Source organism: Mercurialis annua, linkage group LG2 (genome assembly GCF_937616625.2).
Source record: "Mercurialis annua linkage group LG2, ddMerAnnu1.2, whole genome shotgun sequence".
Classification (NCBI taxonomy): Eukaryota; Viridiplantae; Streptophyta; class Magnoliopsida; order Malpighiales; family Euphorbiaceae; genus Mercurialis; species Mercurialis annua.
Window position 1 is genome coordinate 49,642,664 of NC_065571.1, and position 17,659 is coordinate 49,660,322.

The 17,659-nt window shown below is 32.1% G+C and overlaps 3 protein-coding genes across 4 annotated transcripts; 1 reads left to right on the forward strand and 2 right to left on the reverse strand.

The window, feature by feature from the left end:
- Window positions 1-222: 222 nt before the first annotated feature.
- LOC126670690 (enhancer of rudimentary homolog) lies at window positions 223-2,263 on the reverse strand. The gene is made up of 4 exons (XM_050364502.2): window positions 2,113-2,263; window positions 1,738-1,831; window positions 1,183-1,303; window positions 223-619 (listed from the first exon to the last, which is right to left on the reverse strand). Exons 1-4 carry the CDS (start codon window positions 2,113-2,115, stop codon window positions 523-525), a joined length of 315 nt encoding a protein of 104 aa, XP_050220459.1. The 5' UTR covers window positions 2,116-2,263; the 3' UTR covers window positions 223-522.
- A 5,872-nt stretch (window positions 2,264-8,135) lies between these two features.
- Window positions 8,136-13,621, reverse strand: LOC126668882 (phospholipid hydroperoxide glutathione peroxidase 1, chloroplastic). The gene is made up of 6 exons (XM_050362098.2): window positions 13,202-13,621; window positions 12,563-12,639; window positions 12,401-12,462; window positions 11,804-11,922; window positions 11,553-11,720; window positions 8,136-8,364 (listed from the first exon to the last, which is right to left on the reverse strand). Exons 1-6 carry the CDS (start codon window positions 13,463-13,465, stop codon window positions 8,335-8,337), a joined length of 720 nt encoding a protein of 239 aa, XP_050218055.1. The 5' UTR covers window positions 13,466-13,621; the 3' UTR covers window positions 8,136-8,334.
- A 164-nt stretch (window positions 13,622-13,785) lies between these two features.
- LOC126668880 (pentatricopeptide repeat-containing protein At3g29230-like) lies at window positions 13,786-16,251 on the forward strand. 2 transcript variants are annotated; one of them, XM_050362097.2, is made up of 2 exons: window positions 13,786-14,757; window positions 14,854-16,251. In XM_050362097.2, exons 1-2 carry the CDS (start codon window positions 14,082-14,084, stop codon window positions 15,621-15,623), a joined length of 1,446 nt encoding a protein of 481 aa, XP_050218054.1. In that variant the 5' UTR covers window positions 13,786-14,081; the 3' UTR covers window positions 15,624-16,251. The 2 variants fall into 2 exon arrangements, with proteins under 2 accessions (XP_050218054.1, XP_050218053.1); XM_050362096.2 differs by having other exon boundaries at window positions 13,786-16,251.
- The last annotated feature ends 1,408 nt before the right edge of the window (window positions 16,252-17,659 follow it).

Genomic DNA, 17,659 nt, shown 5'->3' on the forward strand with positions numbered 1-17,659 from the left:
ATTGACTAAAACATAAGCTGAAACTATAGTGTTGAAGACTTGGACTCCCACGCTGTTCGATATGAAGGAGTCAAATGTAAAAAGAAGTTCTGTTAAAAATCTTCTTTAGATTTTGCCTTTACAATTCCAGAATTTTGCGGGCTTACAGGCGGGCTCGGGTTGATCAAAACCTCAGATCACGATACCTGGAAGTTCACAACTGCAGTATAACATATAAGAAGATGCCTAGAATGAAACTTCATACACTAGTTTAACAAGCTATCATCATACACAGTATAAATGCAGCACGGTGCAATTACCCCTCCTCGACAAAAAATACACCGATCACTTCACATACTAATTTAAGCAAAGAACTGCCACTATAACTAATGATATAGGCACATAGAAGTGAGAGAGGGTAGTACTAAGTATACCACATTAAACAACATTCAGATCAATAGCCAAACCCCGCTTCAAATCATGAGTTTATATCTATTCCCTTCCACTTCCGTCGAACTTCAAGCACTACCATCGGCATGCATTTCATTTAGTCTGTGCCAGTTTCTTTAAGTGTTGAAATGTCCGCTGTTTGATCCATTGTCTATCATATGGTAGATATCCCTGAATTGAGTGCTCATAACTGCAAAACCAAAACAAACATCAAACATCAGTTATTCCCCAAAGTCATTAACACATGAGCAACTATGCTCCAGGGCGGAATTATGCACATGCTTGGTAGGCTCTAGCTCGGGCTGCCGTCTGAAATTTTCAAATCAAAGAGGTAAGGTTTGTGGTAAAGTCAAGGCTAAAGGGAGATTTAATTTGGGCTGCTGTCAAATGTGGACTAGATGGTCGCATATCATTTAGCCCAGGCTGAAAAGAAATCATGATTCCGCCACTGACTATGCCGGCAAAGGCATAAAGCAAACAGCTTCGGGCTTATATCTCCAAAATTAAGATATATCACCCAATTAGTATTAAGAGATGCAAAAAACTCGGATGAATCACATTCAAATTTGAATCTCATAAGGCCAATCTCTCAAAGAGATCACCAGGCCACATATTGGTAAATAATACAATCCATTTCTTTTTCCTAAATAGCACCATTTTTATCACTTTCGGATGTCTCATAATCATTCATAGTTAGAATTTATGCGCTACACAGAGAGAGGGGGGGGGGGGGGGGGGGGGGGGGGGGCATACACTAAAGCACTCAAGTCAGCGAGACCATCAATAAAATTGTAGAGATCTGCAATATCATAGGTGATATTTCTTATGGCTGGATTTAGTTCCTTAAGCTTGCGTTCGTATAGTCCACAAATACCTGTACAGAAACTCACAGTATAAGTGACAAAAATGCAATAAATGAGTAAGAAAACAGCAAATAAACATAGCAAACTAATCAGTTTCAGTTACGTCATACGAAAGCTCACCTTCTCTTTTCACAAGATAAAATAAACCATCTAACTAAAAAATTATCAAACTGTCCAACACACGCGACTAGATGAAAAACATCCTAAATTGCATGCTACCATAACAGCGTAAAACCAAAGCTAACGAAAATCTTAAATCGACAATAAGAATATAATCAACACCCAGCATTACACATTTCTTTACTCAACGCGGAGATTATTACAAATTCAATAATACCAAAACGGTTTTCACTAATCTCAAATTAAGTAAGAGCTTTAGTAGGTCATCAAAATACGGAAAACGAAAGCTGATGAATGAAAAAATAAATAAGTTTGAACTACATACCATCCATAGCTTGACTAATTGAATCATAATCCATGAATGTTCTAGTTGATCTACTATGGGAGGTCTGCATCAGAACTATGGTGTGCCTATTAGCCTATACAACAAATACAAATAAAATATTCAGATTACTAACAACATAAACATAAGAAATAATGCAATCAATCAAACAATTTCAAAAGATTAAAAGATTTATCAACCTATATGTTATCAGAAATCAAAAAAAAATATGTTCAGTGAAATAAAGAAAACCCTAGTTTTGCGGGCAGAAAACAGAAAATCCTGGATTGGAAACAAAGCGTTTATCGAATATATTCAAGACCAAGAAAATACGGACATAACACTAATCAAAAGAAGAAGAAGAAGATTAGGAAATACCATGAGAGAGTGGGATTCTTTGCTTAAGCTTCACACGCAGAGGAAGCAGAAACAAAGAATTGACTCTGTTCAGGACCTGCAGTAATTACCCATTTCAGATAACTAAAACGTCGCCGTTTTGTGCCAATCCTCTTCCACAAAACTTGAGAGTTATCATTATTATTTGCAATGATTTCTATTTACTTCTTAATATATCTCATAAATGTTAGACATTTAATTGTTTTGATTCGCTAAATTTGAAGAGTCAAAACTGATTTTTTATTTTATTTTAAAAATAAAAATTCTATTGAAACATTATTTTACATTTATATTTTTATATAAATTTTGAAGATCATTATAGATGCTCTAAAAAATAAAGTTTATGTATTTAAAATTATTTTGAATTTTTGATGGACTATGAAGCTATTTAACATCAAAGACAGATATATAAAATTATATGCCAATTAAAATTAGATTAAATTTTTCTTTTTCTATAGTATTTTATTTTATGTGTTATTATTTTACTTCATTATTCTTTCTAATAGTTTTTTAATGGCTTTATTTTATCTGGTTGGATTTTGTTATTAGTGATTTTAGAGATAACATTATCTTGGTTGGAGCTCTATATTGATGTAGTTGTACCGATTGTAATATTTTTTGACGCTTCGGATATCGATAGAGAAGGTATTCACATGATCTAATTTTGAATAGTACCGATACTGCTAGTTTCTCCTCTGTTATTGACAGAGATGCCGAATTAGTTATATAAATCTAGTTTCCAATTTCCGGAAATTAGATTTCAGTTTATGATTTATAAATATAAGACTTTTTTAGAGGGATTACGGGCTTAGCCCAAATTAATTAGAGGATTACGGCTCTAAGTTTGAAACTTGAGAATTGCCATTTCATCTCTCCATATTCGATTTTTAACTTTTTCAATTTCAATTTTTATACTTTCAAAATAAGAAAAATACGGTTCCATAATCTCAGAGGTTGCATGTCGTGATTGTTGCGAGATTCTCGCCTTCCTTTTCTCCATTCAATCTCTGGTTTCCATTTTTTTAAATTTTCCATTTCAGTAGTTTTTCATAGTTCGAATTCATAATGATTTCAACTAGGTCAGCCTCCCAAAATCCCCCCCACAAAAAAATGAAGAAATCGATATCTAATCTGAGTTCTATCAAAAGAAAAATTGGTTTTGCTGCAATTTCGGAGACAATGAAGAATCGTCGAAAGGCTGCTCATGAAGATGACGACAGTGACTTCGAGAATTTCGTAATCCCTCCCAAGAAGACGGATATGCCTGTTTCATATGTTGTTTTGCTTAGAAAGGTATTTTAAATTGTTGCAACATTTTCTTATATGGTTTTATAACTTTTACAAGGAATTTATAGTTTTTTGTTGTATGTGTTTGATTCGTTTTAATTAGTGTTTGGTTTGTTTCAGTAATAACTGAAAAATAACTTATGTCGTTGTTAATTGTTTCTTTTAGTTAATCACTTTGATTGTGTATTTACTAGTTTTTGCTATTAAAATGATTTGTATGTAGGATTGGGATTATTTCATACAATCTTCAGATCATTTTCTTGTTAAGATTAGTGTACCTCCTATTCAAGTCCGATATGACGGGTTTCCTTTGGCATTTCAAACATGGTTTTTTAAGTGTTGCCCGGCTGCAAATGATATTTTGGGAAGTTCTTCTGGCGAAGCTATCCCTCGTATCTTGAGGTGGACAATTACTATTAGAAGAAATCGTGCGTTCTTGACCCGTAATTTTTTCCACCAATCTATAGAAGATGTATGTAGATAATTTTATTAATTGTATTTATAGTAATAGTTATTTTTTTAAATGAGTTAATTAAATGTTAGCTATTAATATTAGTTACTATGTGGTTAACCATCACTTCATTTGTTGGTTAACCTTCGGTTACTATATGGTTAACCAGTAGTCCACTGTTTTTCTAGTGGCTTATTAAAACATACACTAACGGTTTGAATATGCAGCTGAAATTGCGCAACTTAAAGCCAACCGAGAAAGAGAGGTCATCATTGTGTTAGATGCTCTGTTCTTGAAAGGAAAACATAAAGTGGTCTCCGAGATATCAGCTCATGTTGGGCATGGGGTTTCCAATTTGAATGGAAAGATTAAAAAGATGTATAGCGAGTTCTCTTTATTCAAGTCCTATGTTGAGAAGCAATTTATTGAAGTGTTAAGTGTCTTATCTGAGTTGAAGAGTGTTGTGAGTGTGAATGATCATCGCGCTCATGTGACAGTAAACCTTTGAATCTTAAGTACACTTGTATTTTTCATATGTGTTAAGTACGTATTAGTTAAAAGGCTTATCCCCTTAAAATCCCCCCACCTTTTACCCCCAATTCGTTTGCACCCTCACGTTGTAAAACCACCAAATATACCCAAATCACGACCTTTCACTTTCAATTGTACCCTCAAGCATTAAATTGACCTCTTTTCACTTGAAAAATGTTCAAATCAATACTTTAAATTTTAACATATATTTTAAAATATGACTTAATATTCTATTTAAAACAAAAATAAACCTATTTTTTCAAGTGAAAAGAGATCAATTTAATGCTTGAGGGTACAATTGAAAGTGAAAGGTTGTAATTTGGGTATATTTGGTGGTTTTACAACGTGAGGGTACAAATGAATTGGGGGTAAAAGGTGAGGGGTTTTTAAGGGGATAAGCCTAGTTAAAATTATGTAACCATTAGTTACTATATGGTTAAACATTAGTTAATATATGGTCAACCATTATTTAACTAATATGTGCTACCAATTGGTTACTAGATGGTTAACCATAAATAAAGTATTAAAGTTTCATGTGTTTTTTAATTCATTTTCTATGTTTGTTTAGGAGGATGTTCCAGAAGATGTTTCATCCTCAAAAGCTACTCAAGTATGCTATTCAAGAAATCTGATGACGGGGCCGATGACGCTGTGGAGAGACATACAGATGATTATGAATCTGCTCCACCAATTTTGGAGCATTTTCAAAATGATGGGCATGATGTTAGTACTTTATTAGTAATATTGCATCGTGAACGTCTTGGTTGCCTCTTGTATCGATATGAACAAATGAAGCTTGAAAAGAACTTGGACAACAAGGAGGAGGTTGAACCAAAACCGAAACTGAAGTTCGGGAGACCGAATAAAATTCCTCAACATATCTTAGAATATTGTGTACTTTGAATTTTATGATATCAGTTCTTGTTATGTAAGTGATTTATTAGCAATATTACATTTGGATAATATTTGGCAGACTAATTCATGTTATATATTATGAGTGCCAGTTGTCTTACATTTAGATACTAGTTGGCATACTAAACCATATTGCTTTCTGGATATGGTGTTTTAGTCATATTACTTTCTGGATATGGTGTTATGCTATTAGGTATATATTTTGTTCTATATTGGTAGACTAACAACATATAATTACATCAAAACATACTTGGTCTTTTATTGGTTAACCTTTAGTTACCGATTGGATAACAAATTATACGTTCTTATGAAAACAAACTTGTCAAATACACATCTCACATTAATTATCTTCTAGATAATACAAACTTCATTCATTTATTTCTAAATTTGTCTTTTTTTATTTTTAATGTCAAAACATTGTGAATAAGAACAAATGTAAAAATCATAAAAGTGCAACTAAGGATATACCAAGTAATGATCCACTGTTAACTAAAAAAATGTAATAATGCTTTCTAACAGATATATTCCTACTTCCATATTGCCCTGACAAGTCTTCTTGTTGCGTCCCCTTTGTTTACATCGGCTGCATTTGTTTTTTCCTTTCCCTCCAAATATCCTTTTATTCTTATTTTTTTCGCCGCGCCGCTGGTATCTTCACGATAGGAGGTGTAACTTCAATACTTTCAACTTCAATAAGCACATCCCATTCACTTTTACTAGGCACGGGATAAACAATTGTCTCATAAACTTTCAGAAAATTTTCTTTAGTGAAAATTTGAGAACAATATTGATATGGATCTAAATGAAAGCTTGGTGAAAATTGCAATGACGTGTGGGCACGGGATTTCATCGATTTGAAACCTTCCACAAGTGCAATCCTTCTCTTTTAATTTCGCTGTCATAGTGTCACCACCATCTTCTACACTATATATTAAGGTTACTGATGGTATAACATGTCAAGTATATAGTTAGACAATAATTAGTATACTATTGGTTAACTTTCACTGTCGTCATTCCTACATAAAAACATTTGCAAACGTTTATTATACATCTCATACCCATATTAAACAAATTAGAATCCATCATAACCTATCTCTACTCATTACTTAAAGTATACCGTTGGTTAATCTCACAATTTGACAGTGTTCATCAATAAAAATAGTATTAATAATTCCAAAATCACCTGCACACAGTTATTATACAACTCATACCCATATTAGACAAACTAGTATCAATCATAACCTATTTCTAATCAGTACATACAATATATTATTGGTTAACCTCAATATTTGACAGTGTTCATCAATAAAAAAAATTAATAATTCTAAAAACATATTTGAATTTCATTGTTCAATTTTATATAATTTAATACAATTTCATCGTTGATCACAACTTTTGTTATACAATAAATTTCAATATCAATTATAAACTTATCTAATTTAAGTTTATTCGATCCGATTAGCTTCCTTCTTCATGATTTGAATCTCCGAATAGTTTAAATCATTTGATTAATTCTGTTTTCTCTCTATTTTTTTATTCAATTCTATGTAATCTCTCTTTTTTGAAGAACCGAATATCTTTGATTTCATGGATTCAAAGATTTTGCAAATTAGGTAAGATTTTCGTTCAATTAAATGAAAGCAATTTTAGGAGAATCTTAGATAATGAGCTGACTGTTCCCTTAATCAGCTCAAATCGTATTTATCTAATTTTTGAAAGTTGCTTTTACAAGAATAAAGAAGAGAAGACTAATTATCAAAATGGAAAATCTTGAGCGTAATTATCTGATTATTTTGACTTAAGTTGTGCAATTGTCAATTTTTCTCTAAATATAATTGGGTGGCTCATTTGATGGCTAGAAAAGCCCTTGACGATGAATGCCTTTGCAGTAGTCATCATTCTATTTTGAAATGTGTCATTCAAAATTGTTGAGTTGTTGTTCATTTATGTCTTTCTCACATTGCATTCAATGAAATTTTAGCCTTTAATAAAAAAAAAATATTAAACATTATATTTGATTAAGAATTATTTTTTTACTATTGTTAGGTTTACGTATTAGTATTATTTATAGTAAAAAGAATATCACTATTGTAAATCAAAATTATTTACTTAACTACATATAAAATCATCCCTTTATATTTATTTTAAATTTAATCATTTTTTCCGTAAAATATTATAGTCGAAAAATTAGGAAACGCACCCGAACACCTCAACTAGGTTGACACCCTCTTGGCGTATGCATCATTTTTCTGGCTAAAAATAAAATAAGTGTGATCTTTATTTGGATTTTTTTATTTTATTTTAACAATTGTTTTTTTTTACTTTCTAATGATTTAATCACGACGGAAATTCGTATATATGAATTTTAAATAGATTGTGTTGGTTTAAATACAAAATACAAGTAATCAAAATATTAACATTATTAATAATCAAATTTTATATAAAATTCAAACACGAGTCATACAGCAAGATACATATAAATATACATATAAATAAATATTAATTTTCACATCCTCTGCCTCCAAAATAATACACTTTTTACATTTCCATTCTATAGCATACATTTACATTAACAATCACCAATAGCCGTAAGAGTCTCACATCTATGTTGCACAGGAACTTCTCAAATCTCTTATGTTTTCACATTTTGTTCTGGTTTCTAAAATCATTTCAAAAAAGCTAAAACTCTAAATTTATAGTTCACCAATTTTTCATTTGTTATTTCAGTATGTTCGTTTTCGTCTCCATAAGCCACACCATCGCAGGAACACACCCAAGATAATGCTATAGTAAATCAAGCATTTGGTACGATGATGAACGTATATAATACGCAAAAATTAAAATTTCTCATATTTATCTCTTAGACTCTTACCAAAGATTCAACAAAAAAAAAGGTTTAAAGTACATACAAAAGAACCCTAGTACAGGGATATCAGTGTAGCTGTGATGCTTGTACAAATTTACATTTAGTCGTATTCTTTTCTTTCTTATTCAACCAATGCAGCAACAGAGCTCAGCTGCATTTATGCTGCTATGAGCTTCTGAATGTCCTTCTGTTACAAGAAAATAAATATGAACAAGATATGAAGTTTATTTTGAATTCAAAGCTTGTTTAGAAGGCTAAAAACGCTCATATTTCTTGCAATGCATAGCATATGCCTGATTCTACCTTATATCGCACGGAAACTTGTTGAGTCTTATGTTTCAATATTTCATTTATGTTTTCAGAAATACTTCTGAAACACCTCTAAAACTCTGAAACATTTATATTTATGACATATTCTTGTAAAAAGTGTTGCTTCGCCGTTTTCTGTTTTAGTACTTTCCGTTTTAGCATTCCTATTTCTGTACAATATAGATGTCGAGAAATTGAAAATCAGAGAAGAATTGTAATACCCCATATTTGTTTTTACGTTCCGCCGTTTTTGTTGTGTAATAATAATAATAATAATAATAGAAGATATGAATAATAAGAAAATACAATATTTGACCTAAAGCCCATGTTGCATATATTTGGCCCATGAAAATGTTGAGTTTGACCATGCAAAATGTGTGCAGATTTTATACTTGAAGATTATATGTTTTTTCTTCCTAATATACATCGTGACCTGCAACTATTTTCTTTCCCTATTATATATGATTCTTACCCTAATTCTTTTCCACTCTTAAACCTAAACTCTAGCCGTCACATCCCTCTTGAATTCTCTGAAAACGCTTCTCAATTCATCCATCAAAATTATCCAGAATTCGGTAAGCTTTTGTTCTTGATTTTCAGTTTTGCTTATTATCGGCACTTCCGTAATTTGGATCGTTCTCTTTCATTTTAGCGTTAAATTGAAATCCGTCTTGTCCAAGTGATAGTGGACTCAATCCTCTACAAATCTACACTTTGTTTTCGTAAAATGGTACGTAAATATTTCTGTTTTGACTGTCGTACGCTTCACTGTTCTTGAATGTTTGTGTACTGTTGTCTTTCTTGTGCTCTGCCATGGGTTTGTTGTTCATTATAAAAGTTAATTTAATATATACTGTTACTTATTTAATTGAGAATTGAGATGGTTTTGTTGATTTGAGAGTTCATAACGATGTCCCTGTGATTATCGAAGTCGGATATGTTCTTGTGACGAAGTTGGTTGATTGGTTACTGGATGTTATATTCAAAAACTAAATGAGTGAATTGAATGGTTATGGGTCAGGATGATGGAGGGGATGTTAATCTCAAATAATTTGGTTGCTTGGTTCATATGTTGCTGCTCTTTATTTTTATTTTTTATTTTTTTAAGTTTTTGGCTTTGGAAGTATGGTTCTGTGTATTGGTATTTTGGTTGTTTGAAAGTGTTGGCGGGTTAGTGGTTTGAATTGGAAGTGATGGTTTTTGTCCTAACAAGTCATGCATTCTTATTGCTTTACCTCATTTGACCCTTGTTTTATATTGTTTTAATCAATTTAGTCCTTTAAGTTAATTACTACTTATTCACATTCTAACTATTGTTATTTGATTTTGATTTTAACTTCAGATTACGTTTCGATTTATAAATTGTCAACATTATTTTAAATCTAAAATAATGATAGTCCGTTTAAAATTTAAACCATTTATTTTGTTTATTTTGTTTATTATAAACGAAAAATGATAATAATATTTTTAACCAATAATTTATAATTACTCGGGTAATTATTAAATTTTGGAATTTATTGACTAGACGTGTCAATTGGACGTTTTAATTTTTAACATCTTAATTTATTTTAATTAAGTAAATTGTTAGTAGTTATTGGTTACTTGGGTTTTAAAATATTGTATTCCGTTTTGAATTTTGATTATTATTTTATCAAAATTGTTTCTGTAATTATAAACTATGATTTATAATTGGATATAAATATAGTTATTTTATCAAAGTTATTTTTGGAAATTATAAACTCTGGTTTATATTTTTTTTAACAAAATATTTTGGGTCGGGTTAGACTTGGGTCACCCGACATGTGAGATAGCTTGGTAGTTATCGGTAACTCGGCTAACCCACTATTTGCAATTTAAATTGATTTATTATATAATATTTTATTGAAATTATATTTTCTAAATGGGTTTTAAATGTGGGAACTTAATAGACGTGATTGTTTATGGCTTTATTATTATTTGAGTATCGTGTTACTCTGACTTGGCTTTACATTGATTTGTCATTTGTGCTAGTCCTATGTGGTGTCTAGTACTCTCTAGAGTTAGGGTCTATTTTAATTATGATTTTAATATTTTATTTAGACCGTCGACTGTTCGTACTTAAGAGGCGAACCAGAGTTAGATTGTTTGTCAGTTTCACGTGGAATAGCAAGCAGTGAGTTTATATCTCTATTTACCTCTTTATTAAGCAATTATTATATTTTGTATATATATATGTATAAACAGCTTTTAAACTGTTTTCGGCATTGTGGATTTGATTTGGAACGTGCTACTCGATGGGCATCATCGGGACTGCGTGCGCACCGGTAATGATTATGGTATTGAGGTAGGTTTGAGATACGTCTACCTTAGTGAGGGCACCGGTGGAAGATACGTCTCCTGGGCTCACTATTTATTAAGTGATAGTCGGGGATCGGTTATTGAGATACGTCTCGCCGACACGGCAATGGATTTAGAATTGTGGATTAGGGTTTCATTGATAATCCATAATGAAAATGTTTTATTAAACGTTTTAAAGGTTTTTAACTTAATAAATATAAATGGTTATATAAACTCTACTCAGTAAGTCTGACCCCGTTGTTTTCCCAAATTTTCCAGGTTTGTGATTTGAGCATTTGGTCGATCTCCGTTTCTTCATTCTCGGAGGTTCTTTATTTATTTCAGAAATAAAGTGTCGAACTATTTTAAACTCTTAGACCGCAGTAGTAGTTTCATATTATTCATGTCTTAGTCTTACGTTTATAGTTTTGTCTATTGTTTGTTGGATTGGTCCAACTATTACTTTATCGCTTTTGGCATGATTACAGTGTTTATGATATTTATATTATATTTCCATACCGTTGGAGATTATTCTGAGATAAGTGTACTTTAAATATATATATTGCTTTATGTACTGCTAGACTAGGCTGAAGTCTCGATTGTCCCCGAGCATGTGGTTTTATGCAGGTACATTGTTTTAAATGTTATAAATTGGTTATCCGCAAAGCTAGCTACGGGTTTTGGTACAACCATACCCATACCCTAGCGCCGGTCACGATTCATGAAAGTGGGTCATGACAAGAATTATACCTCTATTTGGAAAGGCGACGTCGTCGGTGGATATCGCTCAACAACTTTGCCATTTTTGTCCACCAAGAACTTCTCAAAATTCCACTTGATAAGGTCACCAAGAAATCCCCCAGCACTTGACTTGAGAAATTGATAAACTGGAGCTGTATTTGGTCCATTCACGTCCACCTGTTTAGCAATACCACCAATATTAGACTTAATCATCTCGGCATTACCCCTTGCGTCAGGAGGGTGAGAATTTCATCACATACCTTATCGAATATTGGGAATTCTGCTTTGTACCTGGTACATGCAAATTGTTTAATCTCAGGATTTGATCCAGGCTCTTGCCCTCCGAATTGATTACAAGGGAAAGCTAGAATTTCAAATCCTGATGTTCAAATCACACAACAAAATTTATATTAATCAACTTAAACAGTGAGAAACAGAAAGTTGACAGCTTTAGCAAAATATGAAATGTCTGAACATGAATAACCAACCTAAACGCCCCGCCCCCTGCCCTGTTTATATGTATTAGTTGTGCGACTCGGTTCATACTTGCTCAAAAATTACTCATAGTCCTACATTTCATTGTTTTATTTCCATTTTGGAAACACTTTTGAAACTTCAAAACTCTATATTTAAAATTAAAATCTATTATTAGTTAAAAAATGTCGTTTTGGAATTTTTCATTTCGGCATTTCTTCTTTGACGTTTCTGTTCCCGTCTTACACTGGTGACAGCGGTGCTCATGGAGACTATTAAAGAAATGAAAAGGGCATTATGTGAACACAATGAACCAAACTTCCCTTGCCTTAAAGAAAACCACTGCAAAGAAAAATACACAGTTTCAAGAAATTTAGCTTTACCTTGAGTCTTGTACTTCTCATATATGTGAGACAATTCTGTATAATTTGAGGAAGTCAAGCCACTACAATGCAGAACAAAATTTTGAATAAGGTTTCAACCATCAAGAGAATAAAAACAAGCAAAATGGCAAAGAGAACGAGTGTTCATAAAGAAAAGGGTACCATTTTGAAGCAACATTGACAATCAATACAACTTTTCCCTTGAATTTGCTGAGAGAAACATCTTTTCCATCAATATCCTGAAGTCAGTTAAGTTAAAAAAAGTTAATCTTCACGCTACGTATTATTGAGATTTTTTTTATGAAAGCAATGATTACTCGAATTCTAGTAATTAACAAGTTCTAAGCATAACATGATCATTTACATGACGGATAAGGGGAAATGGGACATTTGGACATGGACACGCGAAACAGTGTATTTTAAGGTTTCCTACACTAACGCCAAATTTCCGACATGTTTCCGAAATAGAAAACGTTCATCGAATGTCTGTACTACTTAAGAGTAGATGCTTCCATACATTCTCTGTCAAGCTCATAGGTTTCAAGGACAAGATTTTCCACTCTTTCAGACAGACCATGCCATAAAATTACCAAAAACAAATACTACAATTATATATGGACTGTCTGTATATACTACAATTATACATTGGAATGTATCAAAACAGAATTAACAAAGAATATTTTGATATTAAAATGCTAAAATCTGCTTCAAATCAAACACTTCATCAAATGCAAAAATTTAAAACAATTACAACTGTTGAAACTGGAAAAGATCCTATATAACTGTTAGTTAAAGACATACTTTCACAGTGTAATCATGAATAGATTTCTCAGTAGCTGCTCTTGCAGAAACGCCAAAAGATCGAATCTTTGAGAGAAACCCAGAAGAATTTGGCAATTGCATAGAGAACCCATGTTGCAAAAAACCAGATTTAGAGGACCCAAGTGAAGATTTAATTGATGGAACAAAGATAGCCATGGAAGGAGACAAATAAACAGAATTGGGATTACTTTTTAAATGGGTTAAAGGTGAACAGAAATTTAAAGAGAATGGCACAGAAGCCATGATATCAACTGGGTCTTTTTGGTTAGTGTTTGGTTTGATTTCTTGAGTTGCAAAGAACAAAACTTTAAACTTTACGCGTACTGAAAAAAGTCCGAGACTTTTACTATATAAATCAAAGATTTAGTGGATGCTAATGCTCCACATGGTCCTCTATAATGGTAGTGTATGATAAAAAAAATTATTCAATTTAAAAAATTTAATACGGCCAGTGCCATTAATCACCTATTTAGAACATTTTCTTGAACCAACCTATAATGTGAGACTTGTAAACTTGAAGATTTTGTGGCATCTTATCCAAAATATATTTTTTGCTGTGTTATATTGACATTCACACATACAAACAAACAAATGCCTACATACAGAGTCTTCTCAATATTACATTAGTTCTTGAATTGTGAATTTGTGATGTAGGAACATTGGAATTTTCTGCTCTATTGAGGCCCCAGCTTTGAAATAATTGACATTTCCTATGTCCTTTAGCCTACACCTTATCCTTAAAGAATCTGCTCTAGAACTTATGTGTAATGTGTCATGTTTTGTTACTGGTATTCAAACAGTAATGTGTATAACCAAGAACAAGACAAACAAAAAAGAACTCAACTTTTGAAGCATTGAAATGCCAATTTTAGCCAGCAACAGTTTCTTACCGTACCCAGAAGTTAGGAAATGGAATGAGATAATCAAGAAAAAAATGGACATGGGTGATGCAGAACAAGCTATTTTAACCTACTTGAAAATTCAAGAACTTGGTTTTTTTGCTGATAATTATACATTTCCTGTTTTACTCAAAGCTGCTTGGAGAATTGGTTCATCTCCAATTGGGTTTGCTCTTCATGGACAAACTATAAAGATGGGTTTTAATGATCATGTGTTTGTTCAAACTGCTCTGGTTAATATGTATGGAAATCTTCATTGCGTTGGTGAAGCTTTTAAAGTGTTCGACGTAATGCCTGTGAGAGATTTGGTCACTTGGAATTCTATGTTGGATGCGTATGCTTCGAATTCTGAAATGGATTGTGCTGCAAATATGTTTGATGTAATGCCTTTAAAGGACCTTTCGTCTTTCAATATTATGATTTCGGGGTATTCAAGTAGTGGAGATGCATTGCTGGCTAGGGGTATATTTGATCAGATGGTAGCTAGGGATATTGTTTCTTGGAACTCGATGATTTCAGCATATGTTAAAGCTGGAGATATAGAGAAGGGACTTGAACTTTTCGGAGAAATGTCGATGAAGAATACTATTACATGGAACACAATTATAACAGGATGTTTACAAAGTGAACTTTTCGGTATGGTTATTGATTTGTTTGAAGAAATGAAGAACACAAACTGTATACCTGATTATTTAACTGTGACTATTGTTTTATCTGCATGTGCACGTTTAGGATCGTTGAAAACAGGAACTAAAATCCATAAATACGCTATTGACAACGCGCTGGTATCAAGTGCGCATGTGACAACAGCTTTGATAGACATGTATGCTAAATGTGGAAGCATAGAGCAGGCTTTACAGGTATTTTATAAATCCCAAGATAAAGATATTTATTGCTGGAATGCTATAATCTCTGCACTTGCACTTCATGGTTATGGCTATGCTGCTCTTAAAATCTTTAGCAAAATGAGAAACAGTCATATAAGAATACAACCTGATGATATTACATTCATTGGCCTACTTAATGCTTGTAGCCATTCAGGTTTGGTGCAAAAGGGCTGTCAATTGTTTGATTCCATGCAAAAAGAATTTGGATTGTCACCCAAATTAGAGCATTATGGTTGCATAGTTGATCTGCTTGGTAGAAGTGGTCACCTTGATCATGCATTTCAGATTGTTGAGGCTATGCCATTTGAACCCGGAGAATCCGTCCTGGGTGCTCTGCTTAGTGCCTGTATAGTTCATCAGAATCTTACAATTGGAGAGAAGGTGGTAAAGCTTGTTTCTTGTAGAGGTTCATATGTTAGTGATGGTGAGTTGATGATGTTTTCTAATTTGTATGCATCATGTGGTAATTGGGAAGAAGCAAAGAGATGGAGAGAAATGATGAACAGTACAGGCATTGTTAAAACTGCTGGATATAGTTTCATTGAAGTGAGTGGAAAGTTTCAGAAGTTCTTGGCTGGAGAAATGAGCAAAAGTGATTCAGCTGCCACACTGTAACATTTAGCTGCATATGCTTGGCCTTATAAGCCATTTCATGGTGGGTTGGTGCCCGTATATTCCACGGAAAATTCTGATGTGAATCTAGTTCATCGCATAAGATTTAGATTTTTTCATTCATACTATGGCATGTGGTGTAATGTAATGTTGGTGGCTTTTTAAGAAAGTTTATTTTAGAGACGGATTTAAGCATTGGTGATTCTCGATGGACAAATCGGGAATCCACCGCTAAATAGTAGCGCCTTTTTAGTGCCACTTTTACCGACATGATTTAGCGTCACGCCGGCAGAGGATTCCGTCAATAATACCATTGCTCAATTATTGGCAGTACATTTCCAGCCAACTGTTCCGACGGTTTTTGGCGACGTTTTATTTTGGTCGGCAAGATTCTGTTTGCAAATCCGTCCCATCATTTACCGACAGATTTGATATGGTCTCCAATTCTACTTATGTGGCAGTTTGGTGAGAAAGATTTCATCAAGACTAAACATACCACTCTGTAGAGCTAGCCTGACAACCTGGCAAATGCCAAGCCACATATAATATTTATTATTTAGTTGGTCAATTAATTAATATTATTATGTAGATATGCAATTGATTTAGTGGTAATTACTTATCATTTTCTTGAGAGATACTTCTTCTCGTCATCAAATTCTTTTAACCCACAGATTTTTACAATACTTGTCCTGAGATATCCTCTTGTATTTTTAATCATAAACATCAAAATCATTGTTGAAAACAAAATACTTAAATAAATTCTGAAAGCCTTATCAATAACAATATAGGTTTATAGTTCCGTCCTAAATTGATAATCGCTGTTTGATTCTTTTAAAATATTCAATTATTATTTAAAATGATTAAATGTCATACATATTCTTATCAGTTATGGTAAAATGCATTAAAATTGCCTTATAAAAATAAAAAAAATTCACTATTTAGTTAAATAAGAATAATTATAGTATAATTTTTATAAATTAACTATTTTTATTTAGATAAATTAATAATTAAATTTTTATATTGTTTTCATTATTTTTATCAATTTGGAAAGGAGTAATATATTAAACAAAAGTTGTTGTGGCTGCAATTGAAGAAGTAGATCTTATCCTCTCACTGAAAGCAATTTATAATAGTTAATCTTGAAAGGGATATTATTAGTATATTGTTTAGCAAACTGCCAAATTTAAAGTTACTAAAAATATTCATGAAAGATGAGAATAAAGTAGGAAGAAGGTCCTACATTTTGACCTAACTTGCATAACTTGTCTTCTTTCTTGTAAGTCACTCTAGTTGGAGGAAATGGAAGGTAGGTGCCATTTTTTGTTGTTGCAATATTAAATTTTCAACACCCATAAAACAGAGACAGACAATCATAATGACAACTAGGATTATGATTTATATTCGTGTATATGATAAATATGTAACTAACCAATGAGCTATATTTCAAAAAAAAAGAAGCTATATTCTAAATTATATAAGTGTTTGATAAAAATTTATTAAGCTGTTTGTTCTGTTTCTTCCATAAATATCTCTCCTTTTCAATTATCAAAACGACATTTTATTAATAAAATGTATAAAATTTGTTTTTTTTTATCAAAGACTAAAACTTTCATTGATGAGAATGAAAATTATATAGATGAATGGTTCTTCAACATATTGAAAGAACTATTCTAAATTAATGATGAGAACTATTAATACAGTCATCGATTAGGGCTTTTTCAACCATCAAAAGGTTACCCAAAACATAAATGAATCAAACTGAAAATAAGATCTTGAAACCGCTTGATTCTTGTAGTTTCAAACTTTTCAGACCTCATCTTCAACATGGATCCATAAGTTATCTTCCAACTCTTAGATCTACAACAACATTCAATCAAAATAAAATTTAAACAAACACCTTAAAAGAAGACTTATTAAAATAAAAAAAGTAGATCTACGATTAATAATATTATGGGCGGAGAGAAGATGATTTTCCGGTTAACCGGAAAAATCTTCTTCTCCCACCCTTAATGCAGAAAAATTTCAAAAAAAAAAGTTGA

Excerpts from the sequence above, each read along its gene's own strand:
- LOC126668882 (XM_050362098.2), bottom strand. The coding sequence starts at position 13,465 with ATGGCTTCTGTGCCATTCTCTTTAAATTTCTGTTCACCTTTAACCCAT. Across the intron at positions 12,463-12,562 it reads GTCAATGTTGCTTCAAAATG|TGGCTTGACTTCCTCAAATT; the intron begins GTACCCTTTTCT and ends TCTGCATTGTAG. Across the intron at positions 8,365-11,552 it reads CGTCGCCTTTCCAAATAGAG|AAGGACATTCAGAAGCTCAT; the intron begins GTATAATTCTTG and ends TTCTTGTAACAG.
- LOC126670690 (XM_050364502.2), bottom strand. Across the intron at positions 1,304-1,737 it reads AATTAGTCAAGCTATGGATG|GTATTTGTGGACTATACGAA; the intron begins GTATGTAGTTCA and ends GTTTCTGTACAG. Across the intron at positions 620-1,182 it reads GCTGACTTGAGTGCTTTAGT|TTATGAGCACTCAATTCAGG; the intron begins GTATGCCCCCCC and ends TTGGTTTTGCAG.
- LOC126668880 (XM_050362096.2), top strand. The coding sequence starts at position 14,082 with ATGCCAATTTTAGCCAGCAACAGTTTCTTACCGTACCCAGAAGTTAGG.